Source organism: Pezoporus wallicus, unplaced genomic scaffold, assembly GCF_028554395.1.
Source record: "Pezoporus wallicus isolate ANWC-B61680 ecotype Strahan unplaced genomic scaffold, APGP_CSIRO_Pwel_v1 scaffold_6362, whole genome shotgun sequence".
NCBI classification, from domain to species: domain Eukaryota; kingdom Metazoa; phylum Chordata; class Aves; order Psittaciformes; family Psittacidae; genus Pezoporus; species Pezoporus wallicus.
The window spans coordinates 8,861,856-8,883,571 of record NW_026637663.1 but is presented as its reverse complement, the minus strand read 5'-3'; the positions used below and the strand labels follow the sequence as shown (position 1 = coordinate 8,883,571).

The window sequence follows — 21,716 nt, the reverse complement described above, 5'->3', positions numbered from 1 at the left end:
GTGGTTGGTTGTTTCTCAAAGCAAGGTTGTGGTCAGATATGTAATAGTTTGAAATAGTTGGATCTCTCTTGTTCATCCAGGTGGTCGCTTGTACTATATAGTCTGTGCTGCTGCCTTTTCATTGTTTTCTCCTATGTTGCCTGTTTTACAGTTCCTATGTGCATATGTCCATTATGGAGACCTGTCCTAGGATAGTTTGCTGATTTGAAGCATGTGCACACTTCACAAGACTGATCTAAGCAAAAGTTTAAGAAATTAAAATCAATTAAAATTACTGGGGGCTGAGTCATACTTTCTCTCCAAAATTATTTTAAAGTTACGTATGATTTTGGGACCTCTTCTATAGTGAAAAGGCAGAGTGCACCAGGGATAGCTATCCTTTCTTTGCTAGACAGAGAGGAAAGTGTCAGAAGAAAACCCACAAAAAGTGCTTTGCTTTAATATTTGTCATACTTTTTTTTACATTATATAGCAAATTTTGTAACAAGCATCTACATAAGATTATTTTCAGACATTCTAATTTTACTTAAGAAAAATGTCACCTGCTTAACATTAAAAAGTTTCAAAGAAATGTGAGGAGGGAACCTTTGGACAGGTGAGAATCAAGCTTGTATGTTTTGTCAGACTCTTGTATAAATCAAAAGCCTGCAGCTCTCAAGTTACACTCCTTGCCCCCTGTTTATCTTCTAGCCATTTTCTTTCATCTGTATTCCCCACATGTCGTTGCTACTCTTGCCCGCTTTTCTCCTGCCTGTGCTCCCCTGGCGACCTCAGTCTGCAGTAGTGAGCTCCTTTGCCCACCACTTCAGGTTGAGAAGGGAAAAGAGGGAAGGAGGAAGCAGCACCAGGTGCCCCCGCAAGGGTGCAGAGGGTTAGGCTTGCCTCAGTTGCTGCTCTCTGACAGGTATTCAGCAGCTGCAGGCAACCTGTTGAGCTCTCCTCTGCGAGTACTGCATTTGAAAGATAAGAGCTGCCTGCCTCTCTGGAGATGCCAGTTTGACCATCTGTGACCTGTATCTAGTCACAAATTGAAGCCAGATAGAGTTGTGCTCATCTGAAGTGACCTTCTGTATGAACTGGATGCCAGACCATCCTTGAATTATACGTTATAAAGCTGTGCTTTTTTTGAAAAGTACCCAGTCTTACTATAAAAACAAAATGCAAATAAAAATGCAGTGATAACAAAGTACAAACCAGCTGTAACATGTTCCAGTGCGGGTGACCAGCTTTGCTCAGAACTTAGGCCATTTTTGCACTCTTGATTAATTAGTTTCAGTTTTTATCAAGTTGCCTTCTTATGTTTGCTAGACAGTTTTCCTTATCAGTCATCTCTGTTTCACATAAGTATTTATCTGTTTCAGTAATTGGTGTATATATCAAGCTTTGAAATTTGTATAAACTGATGCTGTTATATACCATCTACTTTCTGTTAAGTTCAAGAACTGTCTCAATCAGAGCTTGCATCTGGACCATTGCTTGTAATACACACAGATGGATGGACATAGTTGCCATTAATTTATGTAATCTTGTTTTAAAAGCAGTTTGTACTTTTGGCCTCTGCAATATCCTGTAACAATGAGTCCTGCAGTTTGATTAGATGGAAAAGGAACTTCCTTTTGTTTAAAACCTACTGCCTGGTGATTTCAGTGTCTCCTGGACTCTGTATTGTGAAAACTAATTTCCTGGTAGCTTCACTTTTTATGGTTTAAAAGTCTGCCGTTTGCTTCCATACATTTTTCATTTGATATTCTTTCCCTGCTAAACTGAAAGATTGTAGTCTTTTTAGTGTCTCTTCGGATGGGTACTGTTCCACATTTCTGGTCATTCCTGCTGCCCTTCTGTGCAGCTTTTCTGTTTCTGCTAATCCCTCTTCAAGGTACCAGAAGCACAGGATTTAAAGTAGAAGTACATAATGAATTTGTATGCTGGCATAGTGATGTACTCTGTGTTGCCTTTCCCTGCCTAGTGATTTATAACAGTTTAGTTGCCTCTGCTGAGATAATGGTCTTAGGAGAATGACCTGTACTTAGTGCATTTATTTTCTAAGTGATGCTATCCAGTTTAGAGGACATCACTGTATAAGAAGGCTTTTTTTCTGTTCCAGATGGTATTCCTTTGCACTTAATCTTTCCTGAATTTCACCTGCCGTTTCACTGACCAGGCACTTGGCATTGTTTAAGTCTTCTGTGCACTTTTCTGCACCTTTATACATCCTAGTCAGGGGTAGGATGGGTTATGCACCATACTTCAGTATTGCATGTAAACACTGACCCTCTTATGCTCACCCGCTTTTCCCAGGTCACAGAGGAAGAGTACAGGTCCTGTGGGGACCCTGCTGGTAACTCCATTTTTCACTGAAAGTAGATTAGTTTGCTGTAGTGAAATTTACTGCAATTTACTGTTTTATTGCTCTTTGCTGTGCCCTTTCCAGTACGTTAGAATGCCTTGGAAGTAAGATCTGTGCTTAAAATGCTTTACACTTAAACATTTCTAATTTTTGCATTAAAAATAATGCTTTGAGAACATTTTTATTGAATCTCCATTATAGCTTGGAGAAAATGACATGCAGTGACTCCCGAAGGCCTCCTAACACCTGGCAAAGACTCAAGAACAACACAGGAGTTCCTAGTCTGGAGTCCTGACTTTGTCATTTTCCTTAGTGAAAATAGAAAATGGGAGTGGTCTCTCTCTTGAGCCAAAGGCTATGCCACAGTTATATTGTAAGCTATATAGGTAATAAGATAAACGTATTATTTTTGCCTGTTTAGTCGTGTAACTTTGTAAAGAGCCTTGTAAACATGGAAAGTAATATTCCTCTGCAGAACAAGAAATGTAGATTAAGGTACTGTCAACTAGCTTTATGTTTAGCTTTCTCACACAGCAACATGACTGTTGCGGGGGTGTTGTTTCTGACTTAGCCTTTTACTCTTTCTGTACTTGCATCCTGCTACTTGGAAGGTACACACCCATTGAAAGACAAAGCAAGTAACAAATGATCTTTCCTCGCCATTGAGGCTTCGGCTTCCACAGTTCAGCTAGTAACAGCTCCATAGTAAAGCCCCGGAGAAAACTGCCTTTGAGTGAAATTGTTTTTCCTTCCCCACCCCCGTTTGGGTACAGCTTCCTAGAGGGAATGATGGAATTCTGCAGTGGCTCAGTGGGGAACAGAATTTACCAATGAGGGGAAGATGGAGTGCCTTTGAGATTTCCCCTTTGAAAAATCTTTTACACAGTTTTTCATCATCAGGCCTTCATTTGGCAGTAAAGGTTATCTTGGCTTGGGAAGCCTTAATTAACGGTGCCTTTACAGAGGAATTAAATTCTTGTTTTCTGGAATACCTTTCAGTCATCTTATTGGTAGCTGCATAGCACTGCTTGTATTGATCCTGGAAATAAAATATATTATGGCCTTTTTACAGGCACTTTAGGGTCTCTGTGTGTGCCAGGCTGGAGCACCAGTCAATACACTTGAAAGCAGAGATGCCATTCAGAGACATAGAGACAGTTAGCTTCTTTCAGGGCCACTCCATGTGAACATTTTATCTGGGAGACAGATGAGGTGAGCAGCCTTCTGTGCCCAGTGGGTGGATATGAGCAGGATGGTACTGTGTTGTACACAGAGCGGTGCCTTTTTTCTTTTCAGTGGCAATTCTGTGTGCTGAGAGTAGCCTCCGCTGTCTGAGATGTTTTGTCCTGCGGTTGATTAAGGGACTGGAGGACACAGAAAAGCAATTATAGCTGAGGCCTGATGGGGTATCTTAGTCATTAGTGCTTGCAGCTTGATTTCATGGGGTTAGCAGCAGGGCAGTCACAATTAAAGCCCATGCTGTGGAACTTGTTCCCTTCATTATCACAGCACATGGTTGACAAGCGCCTCTGCTGTCCACTGGTCCTTACCTGCACCTCCTTTTCCTTGCTCTTCAGCCTTTCTCTGGCTTCAAAATTGGTTTTCCTCTTCAGCTGCGCATCTCAAACTGTAACATCCTTAGTGTAAAGATACAGGGCTATCTACTATACGTAGTAGAAGTTAGTAAATCAGTTGACTGCCCACAGTTAACTTCCTGATATGCTGTCTCCAGAAACTATTATCGACTGTTAGTATACAGTAATAGGCACATGTTTTAGAAGATCTGTCATTTATTTTGGTAATGATGTAGAAATTTAGTTTTAGAATATGTCTATGGCTGAAAAATATATTTCTGCCAGCCCTGGAATCTGAGGTGATTGCCTGTCATTGATTTTTTTTGTATAGAAATCTGGAATCTCATATTTTGCAGAATTGATTGTTGTTCCACTTGTTCCTTCATTCTCAAGGTACTCAGCATTATTTTCCGCCTTTTGGTAATGCAGACTTTTGTCAGTGCTGTTATTCCTTTTGGGGTCTGCGTCTTATCTTCCTTTCGTTTCATTATACATCATCTGTCTATCAGTAATTTCCACTGCTGTTGTTTAAGATGATGATGAGCTCGTGTCCTTGAGTTGTTTCAGGGAGTTTGCAGACTAAGGCACAGGTTCAGTTTTTCATCTGTTATTTCCCCCCTCCCCCTTTTCTTTTGTCACAACTTAAAGATGGCACCAGGCTTTGAAAAATGAAACTTTGGAAAATAAATCTCCATGAAGGTTGTATAAATATGTCCTGCGGAACACTCCTTACGGTCTGACATGACTCCTCTGATCTATGCTACTACTGCTAATCCCTGCAGTCTCTCTCCAGTGAGTATGATAGATTGTAAAGCCTTACCTGTCCATTGATTTACCAGAAAAATTCCTGCTGACTTGATTTTTGAGGACATACAGGAAAATTTTTCTACAGGAACATGAGAGAATGAGGTGTGCGTGTCCTGTCTTGAAATACATCATTTCTGGGTGGGGTGTGTGCTTCCTTTTGTCACTAAAGACAGTGCTTTTATGAAGGTTTAAGGGTATGTAATCAGTAGCTGCATGCTCTCAGCTGGTGTTAGATTTCTAACTTTCCCTGAGCATCTGTGGAGACGTCCTGGTTCTGCGCTCTTCTGAATGCCTTGAAAGAGGTAAAAAAATTCAGTGAAACATTGTTTCAGGGAGATTTCCTTCTTGTTCCCATCTGATTTTGTACACTCTGCCTTTTTCTGCTTACCTTATTGCTTTGTGTCTTACCTTATTGCTTTGTGTGGAGTTTGGGTTCTGCCTCCTGATTTTTAGTGGTAAATTTGGAGTTTGAGGTTAGCATCCTACTTCTAACCATGATAGTGAGTTACAGACAGTCATAGCAATGTTGATTGACAGGAGCCTTTGCAGATTGCGTAAGTGGGTTTTTTAGTAGTTCACAGAAAAGGGGCCGTCTCTGGAGAAGCCTACTTGCCTTTTAGGAAAGGTGAATAAATTTGATGAATATATAAAATATGATTTTTATCATTGAAATAGTAGCAAGAAGGAAAGTAGGTAAGTTTTTTGCCTGGACTGCTTGTTTTTGTAGCAGTTTCCTAATGCCAAGTGTAAATGGACTTGGAGCAAACTAGATGGGGTTCCTTTAATCAGTTGATGGCTTATAATGCAGCATGCTTTATTTTTCCCAAGGCATGAGGCTGATGTGTTTTTTTCCATCATGCTGGTCTCTTGGGGCATAAGTGGTTGTGACCCATGGGAGAGTGGGAAAAGGCTTGTTGGAGCAGCACCAAGGAGCTCTGCTCTCTGCAGTAGGTCCTAATCTAAAGATGATCTTCTTGTTGCCATGAGTTTAAATCTGTAGAGCTAGGCGAGGACAGGCAGTTTCCTCAGGTGTTTGTCACTGCCTGGAGTTAGTGTTGGGTACATTCAGATCCTTCTTGTGCTCACATGGCCATGTACTCCTAAAGCAAATACATCACATTCCTGAGCCGCTCTCCTCAGGAGTTTCACCAAGCAGCTGAATGCCTCTTTAACCTGAAATAACGTGGCTGGTTGTGCTGGGACATTCATAGAAGGGGTGGGTTTTGGAATCGCTTTCCTGACTTGCATGCCAACGTCAGCAGTCCTGCTCCTGCTGGTTTTATAGTCCTCCTTTAGCTGTGCATGGCCACTGCTGTTCCTCAAGGCTTTCCCCAAGCACTGGTGGGAGTCCAGCACAGCTGCAACACCAGTAGATTTGTATAATGCCTGTTTACGTTTGAACTTGGATACATTGGGTGATCTGGCTAAAACCAAAAAAACCCCAAGTGTTGTTTATACCATCTGAGAGAGAGGCCTTATTACAGTGTGATAGTGGGATTGTAAAGAAGGGCTTGGATGGAGGCAGTTTATATGAAAACCCATCAAAAGCAGCATGGGCAGAGTCAGCATTTCTTGGATTTAAATTGTAGATGACTTGAAAGTTACTACAGGCTGTTTGTTGCTGTTTGGCTTTAAACCTTAGTCAGACTTCTGTGCAGTGTTAATATGAGTTAAAGCAGCCCATTCTCTATTAGCATTTCAGTGCATAGTTACTTGTGTTTTTTTTTTTTTTTTATTTATAAATATTTTCAAAAAACTGTATGGACTCTTAGTAGGAGTGAATGCTGTGGTGTATGGTGTCAGGTTTGGAATGCTGTGGGCATGCTGAACCATGTGTGCCCCCTTGCAAATACCATTAAAAATATCTTAAAAGTAATTTTCCTCAACATACTGTTTAAAGCAGTAAATCCTTCTGTGGTTAAAATCTGAGACCTTGACTTGGGCACTTCAGTAAATGTGCATGTAGATACATTAACCTTAAGATATCTACAGTACACAAGTACCATCAAATATCTGGCTAACCATAGTACTGAACATGCCATCTTATTACTATGCAGTTGTGCATAATTCAAGTTTGTATAAATATCTCTGTCTTATAAGCTACGTTTCAGTTACATGGTTATTTTGCTCCATAAAACAGAAACAAAATTACAGTTTTAAGAAATAAATGAAATAACTAAAATTAGTTCTTTTTACGCACGCACATCTCCTAGTATTTACTTAGTGTCTTACCTTCTATAGGGAATATTTCCAGGCTTCTCAGTATGTATAGTTTTGGGGGGAGAATGGTAGTGATGATGAATGATATTTTTTTTAAATGGCAAACCTCTCAGCCATTTCATAGATATTACAGTGAGGTTTTGTTTAAAAATAAACCGAAAACCAGTCACCCCCTTGCCCACCTGTAATACTTAAGCTTCCTTCCTCCTTAGCTTCTGGTATTGAGAATAATAAGAAGTCTCCAGCTGTGAAGTTTGGGCTGGTGTGCATGCTTTATATTTAATGTAATGCAAGTTCAGTTTATCCTGTAGATCTTGCACAATTAAACAAATCCACTGTTCGCGTATAATCTGTCAGTGTGCCTGTTAATGTCATGTGGTTGGCTCTGGAAATCTGGTGTGCACAAACTACTGTTAGAATGTATTTTAAGTGATATTGCTGAATGAGACTTCTTACTATATTAGTGCACTGTTGTAATTTGGTTTAGTGTTTTGTTATTTTTAGTTCTTAAAGACGTTTCTTCTCTGTTTTCTTTCCGAATGGTTAGTGATGAACCTAGTAAGTTGACTAGTCTCATGTGAGAGCAGAACGTTCTGCACCAACTCAGGGGAAAAGAAAGTTTGAAAGTACTTATTTTCTAAGTAGTATTATTCATTTCAAAGCATTTATGGTGTTAAATTAAAAACAGACTCTTAAAATTTGTGTTGATTGACTTACTTCTCTGTCAAATTCTTGTACAGTGCCAAAACACTGAGTCACCAGTCTGCTCCTCTTGGAGGGAGCAGGGAGTTATCCATGGAGGCCAGCCAGTTCTGCAAACACATCACATTTTTCTTTATTCAACGGTTGTTTGAATCTGAAATGTATTGGTCAACTTCATCGTAATTTAGACAGATTTAGGCTGACACAAAGTATGCTTTAAATCCTTCTCAGCTGTGAAATCAGGTGTTGTATTTGCTCCTAGGCTTTTGAGAGACAGAACTTTCTGCCCCTGGTGATAGTGCTTTTTGTCTGCCTTCTTTGGGAAGCCTCCATTAGATATCTCTGTGGGATATTTTTTATTTTTTTTTTTCTGTTCTAGGTTATTGACTTTTTTTTAAGTTTGTAGTAGGCTTTGATGTTGAAACCATCAGAAAATGTCATGTTGAACCTTAGGGGGAGCTATTAGTGCTTTGAAACACTAACATAGCTTGGATGTGCTCATACTTTTTTGTTGGGGGAATGCGGGTGGTTTAGGCATGGAAGACATTGCTTATATTCAGAGATGTGTTAGATAAACTTTATCTTTTCTTAATATCTTAATATTTAAGTCAATGCACAGCTCTCTATACATTTTTTTAGATTTGAACCCAGATTTATTTTCATAATAAGCAGTTATATTATGTTAATGGAAGCTAGGCATTCATAAGATTGAAGGCCTTTGGGTGTTTGCACTGGTTTCACTGATTCAGTTTTAAACCAGCACCTTTAAGCTGGTACAATTTTGAGAATAAGCTTGTTGTACCTAGTTTGGCTAGCAGCCTGGAAAATGTGTGTGTGTTAACTATTAAAGAAGAAACAATCTTCATTTTTACCCCCCTGTAGCTTGTAAGCTGACTTGGTGATCTCTTTGCCTTTGGAGATTTGAGTCTTGTAACTTTACAAGCTCAGATACAGGAGAGCAGGGAGAACCTCCTTAATGTTTAAGTGCTGCTATCTCAGTTTAGTAGCAGTGGGAGCTGCAGGACTTAAGGTGGGAATTAGGAAGTGTGGTTTTAGGTCTTCCTGTTATGTCTGTCTATAATTCTGGTTTCAGTCACTGAAACCAGGTCACCTGTTGTGTTTCTCTGATTGCCCTGGTTTCCTTAGCCTCTGTGCAGGAGACGTGCCTTTTGTCCCTGCTCTGAGAATTGCCACGATCTCCCCTTGGTTAATGGCTCCTACTTGATAGTTTCATGAGAACTTCTCTATTCTATGCAAGTTTTTTATTTATTAGATACATTTATCAAAGTGTGAGCACATCTCACATTTAGTCATTTTCTGAATATCGGACTTGAGCAATTGGAGTTCTGAGTTTTTCCTTGTGCCATTTGGAAGGGCTAATGGATTATCCAAATCCATATGCATATTTCTTCAGCAACTCAAGAGCTCATGAACATTTTTTAGAGCCTATGTGCATGCATGAATGACAGGAACGATACTTGGAAATCAGCTTTGTGTGATGTTGCTGTTGAGCACAGTTAAAATTGAACAGTAAAGGGGGAGTTTGGATCCAAATTCTGTGTGGATCTTGTAGCCCTGGAATGTTGGGCTCACCACAGCCACTGAAATAACATGAAAGTTTCTGTCTTCCAATTTGTGTTAGTTATTAGGATTTGTGAAGGGAATGTTGTAAGCAGGGACATGCCATGTGAAACTGAACACAAGGGTAAAGTCATGACCTAATTTGAAGTTAAAGAACCTGCTGCCGAGCCTGCTATGTTGACAAAGCTGATTGGCAAGTTAGAAGTAAGCAATGTAGTAGAAATATTAATCTGTTGCACCAAACATTTGATGGAACGTTATGTTGCTTGAGTTTGTAAGCATGTGAAATGTTCTATCAAAGCAAGCAGAAATCTTGCATTGGCCATTGCACTGAAAGGCTGGGAAGGAGTGAGATAGGTCAGGTTCTTAGTTTCTGAACTCCCTAGAAGGTCGTGGAAGATACAATCCATGTACATAGCTGTGTGCTGTTTCTATTTATAGTGTAAGCAGCTATGTCATCTCTCAGTTTTTCCTTCTCCCTTCCTGAGTTAATTTTTCATCTCTGTTTGCAGTTCAGTTTGTCTTCCCTTTGCCAGCTCAAGAGCTGGCAGCTTTTCCAAGCCTGTGTTTCTGTTAGAACTTCTGTTGCTACCTTCAACAGCCACAAGAGAGGGGTGACTTACGCTTGTTGTCCTTGCCTCCAGTTGTTTTTTCCTAGAAGAGCAGCTTGTGCTTGCCAGTAGATAAGCCAGATAGCTGGTGTGTGAAGTAATGAGGGGTTTTTGTTCTGTGTTTTTGTTTGGTTGGTTGGTTTTGGGTTGGTTTTTTTCTTGTTGTTGTTGTTGGTTTGGGGGCTTTTTTTTTGTTTGTTTTTCTGTTTGGTTTTTTTTTTCTGTTTCTGTTTTGTTTTTTTTTTTTTTGCTCTGCACCTAGCTGTTTACCATGGCTACAGAGAAAGATGCAGCAGAAAATAATACCTCATAACTGCCTTGCCTAGTGGACAAATTGAGTGGCTGTAGTGGTGACTTAGGAGAGAGCGCTTAAGATAATTTTTCAAAGCTGCTGCAATGTGTCACTCTCTTCTTTATGTTAGCTTCTAACTCAAATTTACAATTTCCATTCTCTCTTGGAGACTTGTTAACTACTGCGTTGTTTAATTTATAAGCCCATCTGTAGTAGTTTGCTTTCCTCTTGCAGATTCTCCAGTTGACGATGATTGCAAGGCATGGATTTTTAATGAGGGAATCTTTGCAGCGGATGATAATTCTCTCCAGCTTTTCTAGTGTCACAGTGTTGACTTGTGTGTGAAAACATAGTTCTCCAGACTTGCTTACTGGATTGTGGAGGATATTGGCATAAAGTTTTACTCAGATGAAAGCTACTGTGGAAATACTTGGATTAGCTGTGTCCCATAAAGTTTATTTTACCCCTTTCAGCTTTCTCTGTTTTGGGTAAGCCTGACAGGAATTTCTCCCCATTGATATTTTCTTTCTGTTGCAAGTGTCTGTCTCTGAAGAATTTACAGGAGAAAAGTTAAGAATTCAAGTCACGTTGTACCACATTAGCATGTTTAAATCGGTAATCTTGGTGCTCCTCGCACAAGGTAGTACCAATACGACCTTCCTTCAATTTGACTGTTGTTTTGTACATCTTGTGAAAATCTTAGGCTGTTACATCCTTAAGCTGCAGTGTATTTTGTCAGGACCGTTGTTTGTCCCAGATGAATGAATTCTTGAACTAGAAATGCATCACAGATGGAGCAAACAGGGACAGGTCAGAATTTTCTTTTTGTTTTATTTGGTTCTTCATTCCAGTGGTGTGTGGGTTTTTTGTTTTGTTTTTTTTTTTTGTTCTTTGAATAGCCTGTTAGATGACCCATACCAAGGATTTCCAGTGAAGTCTTTGTGAGAGCATCTGATAAATTTTGGTAGGAAGTCATTGGTCTTGCATTTAGACATCTTGTTTTGCTCACTGAGATTTGCAGTTCCTTCAGCAAACAGCAAAACTGACATCTCCTTGACTGATGCAGCTTTCTTTAATCTGAGCTAAACAATAGTTATTTTACATTAATAAATTATTATGACAAAATACATGTCCTCTCTCCATTTTATTTGGGATTTGGGATTTTTTTTTCCCCTTTGAGGAATTTTACGTTGTCATATAACTGGTGTTTTCCCCTCTTTCTTAAGAGCTTGCTATTATTGCTTCCCTGTTTTTAAGGAACAATACCTAGACTTGCAGGTGTCCAGCTGTGAGAGGAATGGATAGAGAGAGAAAAGCTTCCGTCTCTTTACCTGCAAGTCTTCCTTCTTTACATGCATATGTGGGTGAGGCTGTCAAACTTCTCTTGTTGAGGCTACTCCCACATGAAATCATGATGTGTTGCATCTCCCAGGGTTGATGTCTTAGCTGATGCCTCTTTACATAGTAAACAAAATTGTATGTGAGTGGATTGTTCCCTCTGATGTTACCTTTGTGCATTTAATGGTAAATTAGAGTTACGGCTGACATACTAAGGATGCTGATGTTTAGCAAAAAAACTGGTTTCAATTAGTTGTTCTGTTCATGTACTCATTTGGGCTGATGGCCTAAAGTTAATTTTCTAGAGTTAAACATTTGCAAGTAGAAGGTCTGTATGTGAAAGAGCAATCAGCAGCTTCTTAAGTGTGTGAATACTTGGATTTGATAGGATTGGGTGGATTGCAGAGTGGGGAGAGCTCTTTCATGCTTTCTTGATTACTCATGAATTCCAGAGGGTATCTTAGGACAGCGCTCATGTACTAGGCATGAGTACTCGGACAAAAAAGAGAATGTTCTTGGGTTAAAGAAGGTTAATATTAAGAGTGTTTGCAGAGGAGTCCAGTGGGTGAACAAATCCACTATGTGACTTAAATATATTCTTTGCAGAAATTTAAAGATTACTCAATACTTAAAAATTGTAATGCCCAGGAAGCATAAAAAGGGAGAGCTCCTTATCTCTTACGAAAATGCAAGTTATGCATTGAGTTCAATTCATCAGTTACTTTTATGGCAGAACTGATGAGACAGGTAGCTCTTTGTTTTGGAGAGCTAACAACTTTATCGTTCATGGCCTAAAATATTAAGGAATCTTGAACATTCTGGTCTCAAATGCCTGGTTCTCTCCACTGCCATTAACAGTGTTTAAGCAAACACCAAAAAGCAGCAACCCTCAGATTTTTCGCTCTGTTTGCATACATGTATTTGCTTGCTTACTCATCCTGTAAAATGTTAAAACAACGGTAACAAAAGTATATGACTTCGTACCCGAGCTACTTTTTTGTCCTTTCCATGTTGGTAATCTCACGGTACATGACAGTTTGACACAAACTGACTTCATGTTCTTTAACAAAGCAATATATTTCCCAGCTCCTGTAAATTATGATTTTCCTTATCATACTTCAACCGGCAAAAGGGAATGGTCACACTGACTGGCAAAAGCAATGTATATTATGCTACACCAGCCACTTTGCAAGTTTGTTTGCTTTCCAATTTGGAGCTAAAGGCTGAGTCATTCTTACTGTTATAACAAATATATATTAGATAAGTTATCGCAGCAGAACTGTTTTTCGTCTCTTGCAGTAGATGATAGCAGAAGTTTCAGTCAAGTCTAAAGTCAAAAACAAGGGCTTTTTTAAAACATTGACAGTATTTCAGATTCAAATGATTGTATGAAATGCTTCTGACATTGAGTATGGGTGCTCTTTATATGAAATTAATGATAACTGGTATTTCCCCAGACCTTCCAAAAAATGGTGCTGATGCTCTTTCTCTGTAGCAGTGTTGATGTTAAGGATTCTTTTCTTGATTTTCCTTTCAGCAAAGACAGCAAATACCCATTCCAGTACCTTATAAATGAAACTCTAGCAATAGGATGCAAATTTATGCTTCTCTAACTGCAAAATTATTTTTTGAGCAACAGACAAACAAGTGTGCCCTTGGGGGAGAAAAAAAACAAAACCCCAACCCAGCAGTCCTGTGTTAGCCAGAGAGACCTGGGAGCTGCCATAAACTTCGAACACGTTTTGTTTAGCTCAATGGCAGATCTTTCATATCTAGGGCTAACTCCTTGTGATTTCAGTGAGAATTTTTGTTGCTCTAGCTACTTGGTCTCAATGTTTTCCTCATTCTGAATGAGTTTTAGTAGCTGGTTCATGCAGAAGTTGATCAACAGTTAATGTCAGGGTTTAATTTATATGATACTTCTCATCAAAATCCCTTTCATTAAAACTTTCCAGTCATTAGGAATGCTGTTACAAGATTGGACCTGGATCTGCTTTCAGCACTATCCTTGCTCCGTGAGAGCTTGATAGGGTTTATGTGGTGTATGGGACTTTTTTCAAGAGGGTTGGTTTTTCAATGGAAACCAAATACCTTCCTCTTCCAGCCCAGCTTTGCTTTTGTTCCTTTTTTCTCTATAAGAAAGGAAATTACAGAACCCGTATTACATTATTTGGTATCTTTAACTCACTGTTTTGATTTTTGTGGGTTTATCTTCCTGCAGCAAAACTGATAAGTAATGACTTTGCCAAATATTAGGTCACATAACTTGATACATGTAATATGTTTACATAATGTGAGACCTATAATGATGACTATGCTACAATTACAGTAAAGAGATTGAGAAGTACCTAATCTCCAAATTGCAAGTATATTTGAGTTTTATAGTTTTGAGTACTTTCCATGCAGTGTACTTGTTTATATTTTGTGTAAATGAAGATTGGCTTGATTTTTAGAGTTTTTTTTTAATAACCACAGTGCTATTATTTGGCAGGTAATACATTCTGATTTCTGCCTAGGATTTACCAGAAAATTGCTTCTTCTCTTAATAGAGTATGTGGAAATAGAGATTTTAAACTGCTGCTATAGCAAAACCCACTCTGCTTGTAGGCAACATACAAATATTTTGCTGATTGAACTGCAGGTACTTTAAACTATTCCCCACCCTGCTCAAAGCACAGTTTCTTCCAAGTAATGCAAACTGTGGAAAGCTTCATTTGTTAGCATTTAGAGGGGATAAACTTAAAATTACCACTAGAAAGCAAAAAGTGAACTGAAACAGTTGATCTGAAACACTTTTAAACTGATGGGTTATATTTTCACAGTACACACTATATTGGGAAAAATATTTCTGAATAAATAATATTTCTGTGTATTTATTTGAGGGGGTTGTTTGTTTATTTTTTATATTTTACTTGAGAGGTGAAAGAGTTTGCAATCCAGAGGTCCAGGGCTAAACTGAGACAGGAATGGTTGTGTTTAAAAGGCTGTTGTTGCGGCAGTCATCTGAGCACTGCGGTGGCAGTGGATGACTTGACCTGGAAAACTTTGATCTCTTTCAAAAAGCTGAAATGATTCCTATTTCCAGCAAATGCATAAAGATCCGGGGATCTGCCATACGACAAACAGGCCATGTGAATTAATAGCTAATCAAGCTCATCAGGCCACCCGTGAGCATGGCCGGTTTGTGTCACACGCACATCCGCATGTCTGAAGACTCAGAAACCAAATCACCTTCTAGAGGTCTTTCAAGTCAGCTGGGCTAAGTGCAGCATGGGAAGTTAAATGTATTACTGTACTGGGAATCGTTTGATGTCAGAAGGTTATTGCAGATTACTGTTCGGTGTCTGTTTTCAATTTCTCACTTCTTGACTAAAAAGGATGTTTTTGTTGTACATGTAGGCTTGTTTCAACAAAGGTTCAAAGGCCTCCTATGTACAGGACAAAACACAAGCCTAAGAATGTAATTGGAGTGATTGGTAAGATGGGCTAATGGTCTGTCTAAAAAGTCTCCTAAAAATAGTTTGCTACTTTTTGAAGAGGAGAAATTCTTTACATTGGAAACACGGAGGGGAGGGATGAGGGGGGTGGTGTGTAAGACAAAAGGATAGCTGTCTGTGAACTTGAGTCTGGAAAATAGGTATTCTTATCACAAGGAGAAGCACATACTGCTTTATTATACACAAGACGTTTTTCCTTTCTTGTGTTTCATTCAAGGGAGGGAAGTCTGAAGGATTAACCACAATATGGAGCAGCCCCACCTTCCATACCTTAATTAACAGTGTTCCTCTCTGTGTGTTTCGTGCCTTTGTTGTAGACATCTCTGTTCAAAACCGGTTTCTTAACTAGAAGGAAAGGACAGATAAAAGAATTCTTTCCCATTATTTGTAACTTAATTTTTCTGTTGCTTGTGTATGAACTACTTATGAATTTATACAGATAAAATACAGACTTCTTCCTTCACACAGGTAAAACTAATTACCATGTTCGATTCTTTGACTCTAGGCTATGGTGGCTTGTTATCCAGGCAATGGAACAGGATACGTGCGCCATGTTGATAATCCAAATGGAGATGGAAGATGTGTTACATGTATATATTATCTTAATAAAGACTGGGATGCCAAGGTATGCAGTAATTACTTTCTATAACTTTTTTTTTTAACATGCTTGCTAATACACCTTTGCCACAGGTCTTTGTTCATGGCCTTGTTTCTGTGCCAAGTGTTGTGGTTAATGCTATATCAGTATAGTTTAAAGCAGCACAAGTCTTTGTACCGTTGTAGACACAGGGTGTAGAATAGATAAGGATTTAGTTAAAGTGGTCTAAGAATTTACTACCAGTGACTCAAAACTCTCCATAAATGTAGTGACCATGGTAACGTAGCTTTTTAATATGGATTTTCCTAGCCAGTCAGTGGAATTAGGTGGATTGAAAGAATGGATGTAGCTAAATGGCTGTGTTAAAAGGATGAGTAATGCAAAGATGGCTTTGTTTATTCCTTGATGGCTGTGCAGTTAGCTATGGAGAAGTTTATTCTCACTGTATATAAAAAAGATAAATCTTCTGATACTTGTGTCGTGCTTGGAAAGTGTAACATGTGGAAGAGCTCGTAAACAGTCCGTTTCTGTCAATTGATTGCACCAGATATGGATAACACAGTAACACAGGCTGCAGCTGAGAAGTTTTCTTCCCCCGTTTTTTTTTTTCTCTTGAGTGCTGTCCCTTTCTTGTAAGAGCTGGATGGGACAGTGAGGCTGATAACACTCACATAAAACTGGTGGATGAGAAAGCTGAGACAGAGATGGATGAACTTGGCGCTTTCTGTTTCTGACTTGCTTTTTGAAATGTCAAATTTGATCCTGCAATTAGAGAATAAATTACTAGCCTTTTTTGCCACAGCGGCGTCTTCACATATAAGTGGACTGTTTGGACTAAACATCTTAAAATGCAGCTTTGAGGCATTTTTAGTTGATTTATGGGTTGTTTTTTTTCCATGGGAAAAAGAATGTGTAATAGAGCATAAAAGTCAAGAAAACTGCATTTTCACAATAACTGTGAGAGCTAAATCCCAAGCAGTCAAAACCCACAACTTTTGCTTAAACATTAATAGAGGTTTAATATTTTCAAGCATTCTGAAATTACTCAGTTAAAAACATGTAAAAGATTTTGCTAAATTAAATGTGTTGACAGAAGAGCCGTAGATGCATAATTTCTGTAGCATCTGATAAAGGTTTTCATTTCAGTTCCAAGTGTCCGAAATATTTTCAAATGTGATACTCGGTACCTGAACATGCAGTGAAGCGTTGTCTTAGAGCACTGGTTTTAAATACTTAATTTCTAGGTAAGTGGAGGCATCCTCCGGATATTCCCAGAAGGTAAAGCCCAATTCGCTGATATTGAACCCAAATTCGATAGACTGCTATTCTTCTGGTCTGATCGCCGCAACCCTCATGAAGTACAGCCAGCATATGCTACAAGGTAAGACTAATTAACTCTCTCTATATTGCCTGATGTTTTTTCTATTGAGAAATGAGCAAATTCTAATGAGAAACAAGTGACACTATGAACTATGACCTGCTCCCAGGTCCTCTCATGTACAGTTCAAGTTGCGGTATGACAAGAAGGGGTTTATTTCTACTGATTGGTTAGGTGTCTGTCGTGCTGCTGAGTTTGTACTGATGTCTGATCCTGTATTTTGGAGAAAACATCCTGTAGGGTGGGTAGGAGGGAGGACTGGAAGCGCCAGAAGTTTCTATGTGTGTACTTGGCAGAACTGAGTAGGAGCACACAGAGCCATAAGCAGATCCTACCTTAGCCAAGGGGTGTTGTCTTCACCATTTCTCTGTAATGGCTTTACACTCCCTTCCCTTTGTCCTTAGCACCTTATTGTGTTAGTGGAAGATTGAGTAGGTACTTCAGCTTTCTGTCCCTAATCATTTACAAACCAAGCCACCACATTCTAGTTTGGGAATTGGAAGAGGGCTGTGGGGCAGAAAAGACCATTGTTACTGGAATCTTTTCTTTCTCTGGAGTATTAGAGGAGTTGCTCCCAGTCTGAGTCACAGGTGGAGCTTGATACCTCTTTTGTCCCTCATTGTAGGGCAGTCGATGATGCTAAAGGTACCTGCATTCAGTGCCCCCACCTGTGGGCAGTGAGTGGGGGTTCCAGGTAGCATTAATAGGTAAATCATTGGATTTGTTGATCCAGACTTCCTGTTGCCCAAGTTGCAACACGTTTGGGTGGCTAGAGCACGGAACACTGGAACTGTGAAATAATGCGAGTACCTTTGCAAGAAGTAACTTGAAGCTGCATGTCCTCTTGCAGCCTTTCAAGAGGCTGTACTGCTCTCCCCTCCCCCTTTGTGCTCTGAGCAGATTCAGAGGGTGAGATGCATTTACTAAAGCTCCTTAAAGTTTTTTTCCTCCCTAGCTGGCATTTCACATTTAAATCCTCTACGGGCAGTAGAAAAATCAGAGGAGCTGTTTAAGAAGGGGTAGTTACTGTTCCTTTATGTCAAATGTGGGAAAAGAAAAGAATAGGTTGTTGTAGTGTATCTCAGTGATGGACTTGGGCAAGTAGAGTGAAAGATGAGGTCACAGGACAAGGTAATGGGGACAGAGATTACATCACAGCTTCTGGGCAAGAGCCATAATAGCAACACACCAGGAAAAAGAAGCATAAACTTTACACCATCAGTGTCACCCTTCTGATGACTCTTCAGGCAGTACCTACTGATGGGAAATGTGCACACACACATATACACACAAAATAACCGCAAACTACCAAACCAACTGCTTGCTTTTTGCTTTATGAAGTATTTCCTCTGTCAGACTGCAGAAGTATCATCTCTTTTAGATTGTATTTTATGTGAAGTGTTTCACTGTTTTTTTTTTCTTCATAGTTCAGGAGTTCTTTTTCCTTTCATTTCCCTAGGTACGCAATAACAGTGTGGTATTTTGATGCAGATGAACGAGCACGAGCTAAAGTAAAATATCTAACAGGTAATCTCTTTTAATACCTTCTGTGTTGGTTTGGTTTTGTTTTGTTTAATGGAAGAATAGCTAAGAAATCCTCCAGCCTCTGGCCTACTCTGTACACAAAAAAGGAGAGAAGACCAGTGTAATTCAAAGTCAGGTTTTACAGGGAAGGTGACCCAGTGGTTGAGCTGCTAGGCAGTGACTTGGGAAATCCAGGTCAGTGCCTTGTCCTGCTCACACTTCCTCTGAGACTGCTCAGTATTTTCATATGGAGGATACAGCCTCCCCCTGGTTTTGTCTCCCTAGTGGGTGTGGAGGATAAATATTCCAGAGACAGTGGGGCACTGCAGAACTGAGAGTCCTGGGAATAGTTTTGGTGGAATATAGTAATTCAACAAGTGAATACGACTTAACTGGACTAGGATCTCTATATTGGAAAAACAAAAGCCTAAAATTAAAATCTGGAATCAAAGAATGGAGTTACTTCCTCTATTTCCAATTTCACGTATCTAGCATCTGTTTTCCTTTTCTGGCTTCTCCCTCAAGAGGAAGTTGATCTAATTTTCCTGTTCAAATTAGCATTATAAGGAGAAATGGCCGAGGACTTCTGTCATGCTTGTAATTGCCAGCATGATTCTGTGTTTGTTACCACAGTTTAAAAATAAAGTAAAATCATGTATACTGCAAGTGCACACATGCACAGGGCCAGTTTCTCCATGGTTTCATCAAGAGCTCTGAAACTGATGATGTTGAAGACGTGGCAGTGATTTCGGAATGATACTTCCATTCATTGCTGTTAGACATCTGAAACTCATGACTAGCCCCAGAGCTATCTAGTGGCTGCAGAGGCTGCAGTTCCCCTGTGACTTTGTGTGTTCTGAGAATAGCAAGAGTAGTGCAGCTCCTGGAGGGCTTGTGAAGAAAGACAGGGGTCCCTCAGCTCCAGCTCAGCAGGTGACAGCAAGGCACGGTGATCTTCCCATACACTCAGGAATGCTGGATATCTCCCACCTGGTCTCTGCAGGAAGCCTGTCTGTCTGTAAGTCAGCCTTCGTGTCACATGTGTGTGACCACACAGCTCCTGGAGCCAGCCTTACTGGATCAGAGTTGTTCTGATTGTGTCTGCCCAGCTTCAGCTGCTGCTCTTCCCGAGAGAGTGCAGGCTTGTGTCTGCCTGCAGAGAAGGTGCTCCCTCTGGCCTCCCTCCTTCTCCAGTTTCCCCCTAAACTGCAGGCAGTTAAGGAAGGAAGGCTGGGTTGGAAAGGTTGTTTAAGTTTCAGTATCAGTATGCCCTGTAACTGATTTATGATACCACATTGTGGTGATACCAGTTTTCATTTGCAATTAAAATTGCATTCTTTGCTCTGTGTGTGCAGCAGAAACTGCAAGATGCCTTCTATTTTCTACTGAAAATAAAACATGAAATTATAGAATAAAATGTTATGAAAGAGGAAACTAAGAATTTCTGGCTTAGTGTCTAAAGGCATGCAGAATCTGTTTGACTTTTTCTTGAATATGGAATACTGTGTCTGTTGATGTTTTGATAGTAAAGCTTTTATGTGGGGGTACCTGAAGTTACCTTGGTCAATGTATATTAAAAAAGGAGGTGTGGGTTGGCTGGTGGTTCGGGCATTGTTTTTTTTTAGCAGCAATTCAAAGGGAATGGTTCACTTTAATCATTCCTCAGAATTTCTTTACAAAGATAAATACCCAGAAACTCCAGATATTCTGATACAAAATAATGGAGGATACCCCCTCACATTCTCAATTGGCTGTTCTTAAAGCTTACCTTTATAAAGGCTGAGATGATGAGCTGCAGGACTGCATTTGTGATGTGAAGTATCCAGTTTTATACTTGGGCAGCCAAATATACATGCCTACTTTCAGAGATGATGAGTAACTTTACGCAGCTTGTTAACTTTACGCAGCACAGGATACAGAGCATGTATACAAAAATACCTGTCTTGCTAGATCATTTATACTAGATAATTTTCAAAGTGCTCTCTTAAAACTGATCTTGAAAGTCATGTAACAATTCTGTAGACTGTACTTCAATAAATGCTGAAAAATAATGCCAATTTCCTTTTCATATTTCTACAGGTGAAAAAGGTGTGAGGGTTGAACTTAATAAACCTTCTGACTCAGTTGGGAAAGACGTTTTATAAGCCTTTGATTTAGCAACTCCCCTTGCTATTCTCCCTGAGAAATCTTGATGCTATCTATTAACTTTTGAATGTGAATAACAAGATAAAGGAAAATCAACAACAAACCAACATTTTAATAAAGAAGCAAACAGTGTTTCAATGTTGCATCAAATAGAAGGTTCTTTGACTGCTGAAGCATTGTACTATGTGATTGTGACTCCAGGCCTGTGACTGCTTATGTGAAGAAGATAAGCAATCAGTAAGAAACAACATATGCATCTGGACATAAATAAGTGCCCTACATAGAATTTGTCCATCCTTATATTTTGCCAGACCTGTCATCCAGCTGAATCCAATTCATCACTCCCTTTTTTTATATGCTAAAAGTTTGAATTTTGGGTAATTTTTGTATGACCAGGTACAGTTAATCAAAATTGAGTCTTAAAAAAAAAAAAAAAAAAAAAGAAAAACTGAAAAAAAAAAAAATTACAGTATTCTCCAAAATAACATGGATCTATTTTTGTAAAACTGTTCATACCGTTCTCCTCTGCCATTGAAGACCTAATTTAATGTAAGGGTTGCCAGTAACTGATAATCACTTTAATTTTCTTTACACCTTAAGTCAGAAAAGGAGCACTTTAATTACCAGCTAAAAACCTGATTGTTTTATATCATATCTCACACTAATCTTAACTTTTAAAGATTGCTGCTGTATTGTTTTTTTGTTTTGACTGTGTCCTCCTGAACCTTATTAACAGAAGCAAATCAGTGTCTCGCTATTAGTAACATTCAGTTTGTGGTTTTGTATGTTGGATCCACAGAGGGGAAGTTTCTGTCTCTTTGTTTTATTTTAGTTTAGGGGATGTTTTTGTTTTGTTTGCCTTTTTATTTTTTTGTTGTTTTATTTTGTGGGTTGGTTTTTGTTTTGGTTTTTTTTTTTAAGTGACTGGCACTAAGTGAACTTGACACTATCGGTTGCTGTCATTGGCTTTGGGGACCTGGTAGATACCATCGAGTTACAAGAACATACAAGGGCTTTCCTAGGCTATTAGAGGTGCCCAGAACCTCCTTATGTACTTGACGGAAACTTTTGAGCTTTCTCTGTTTTCTAACGAGTACTTGGC

General features: G+C 39.3%; 1 protein-coding gene across 1 annotated transcript in view; it reads left to right on the top strand.

The window, feature by feature from the left end:
- The window catches only part of EGLN1 (egl-9 family hypoxia inducible factor 1), a 32,464-nt gene extending 11,712 nt beyond the window's left edge, over window positions 1-20,752 (top strand). The window contains exons 2-5 of the mRNA XM_057407038.1: window positions 15,475-15,594; window positions 16,812-16,948; window positions 18,405-18,472; window positions 20,549-20,752. Of these exons, the coding sequence (XP_057263021.1) occupies window positions 15,475-15,594; window positions 16,812-16,948; window positions 18,405-18,472; window positions 20,549-20,613 (390 nt within the window). The 3' untranslated portion in view covers window positions 20,614-20,752. The remainder of the gene's footprint in view (window positions 1-15,474; window positions 15,595-16,811; window positions 16,949-18,404; window positions 18,473-20,548) is intronic.
- The last annotated feature ends 964 nt before the right edge of the window (window positions 20,753-21,716 follow it).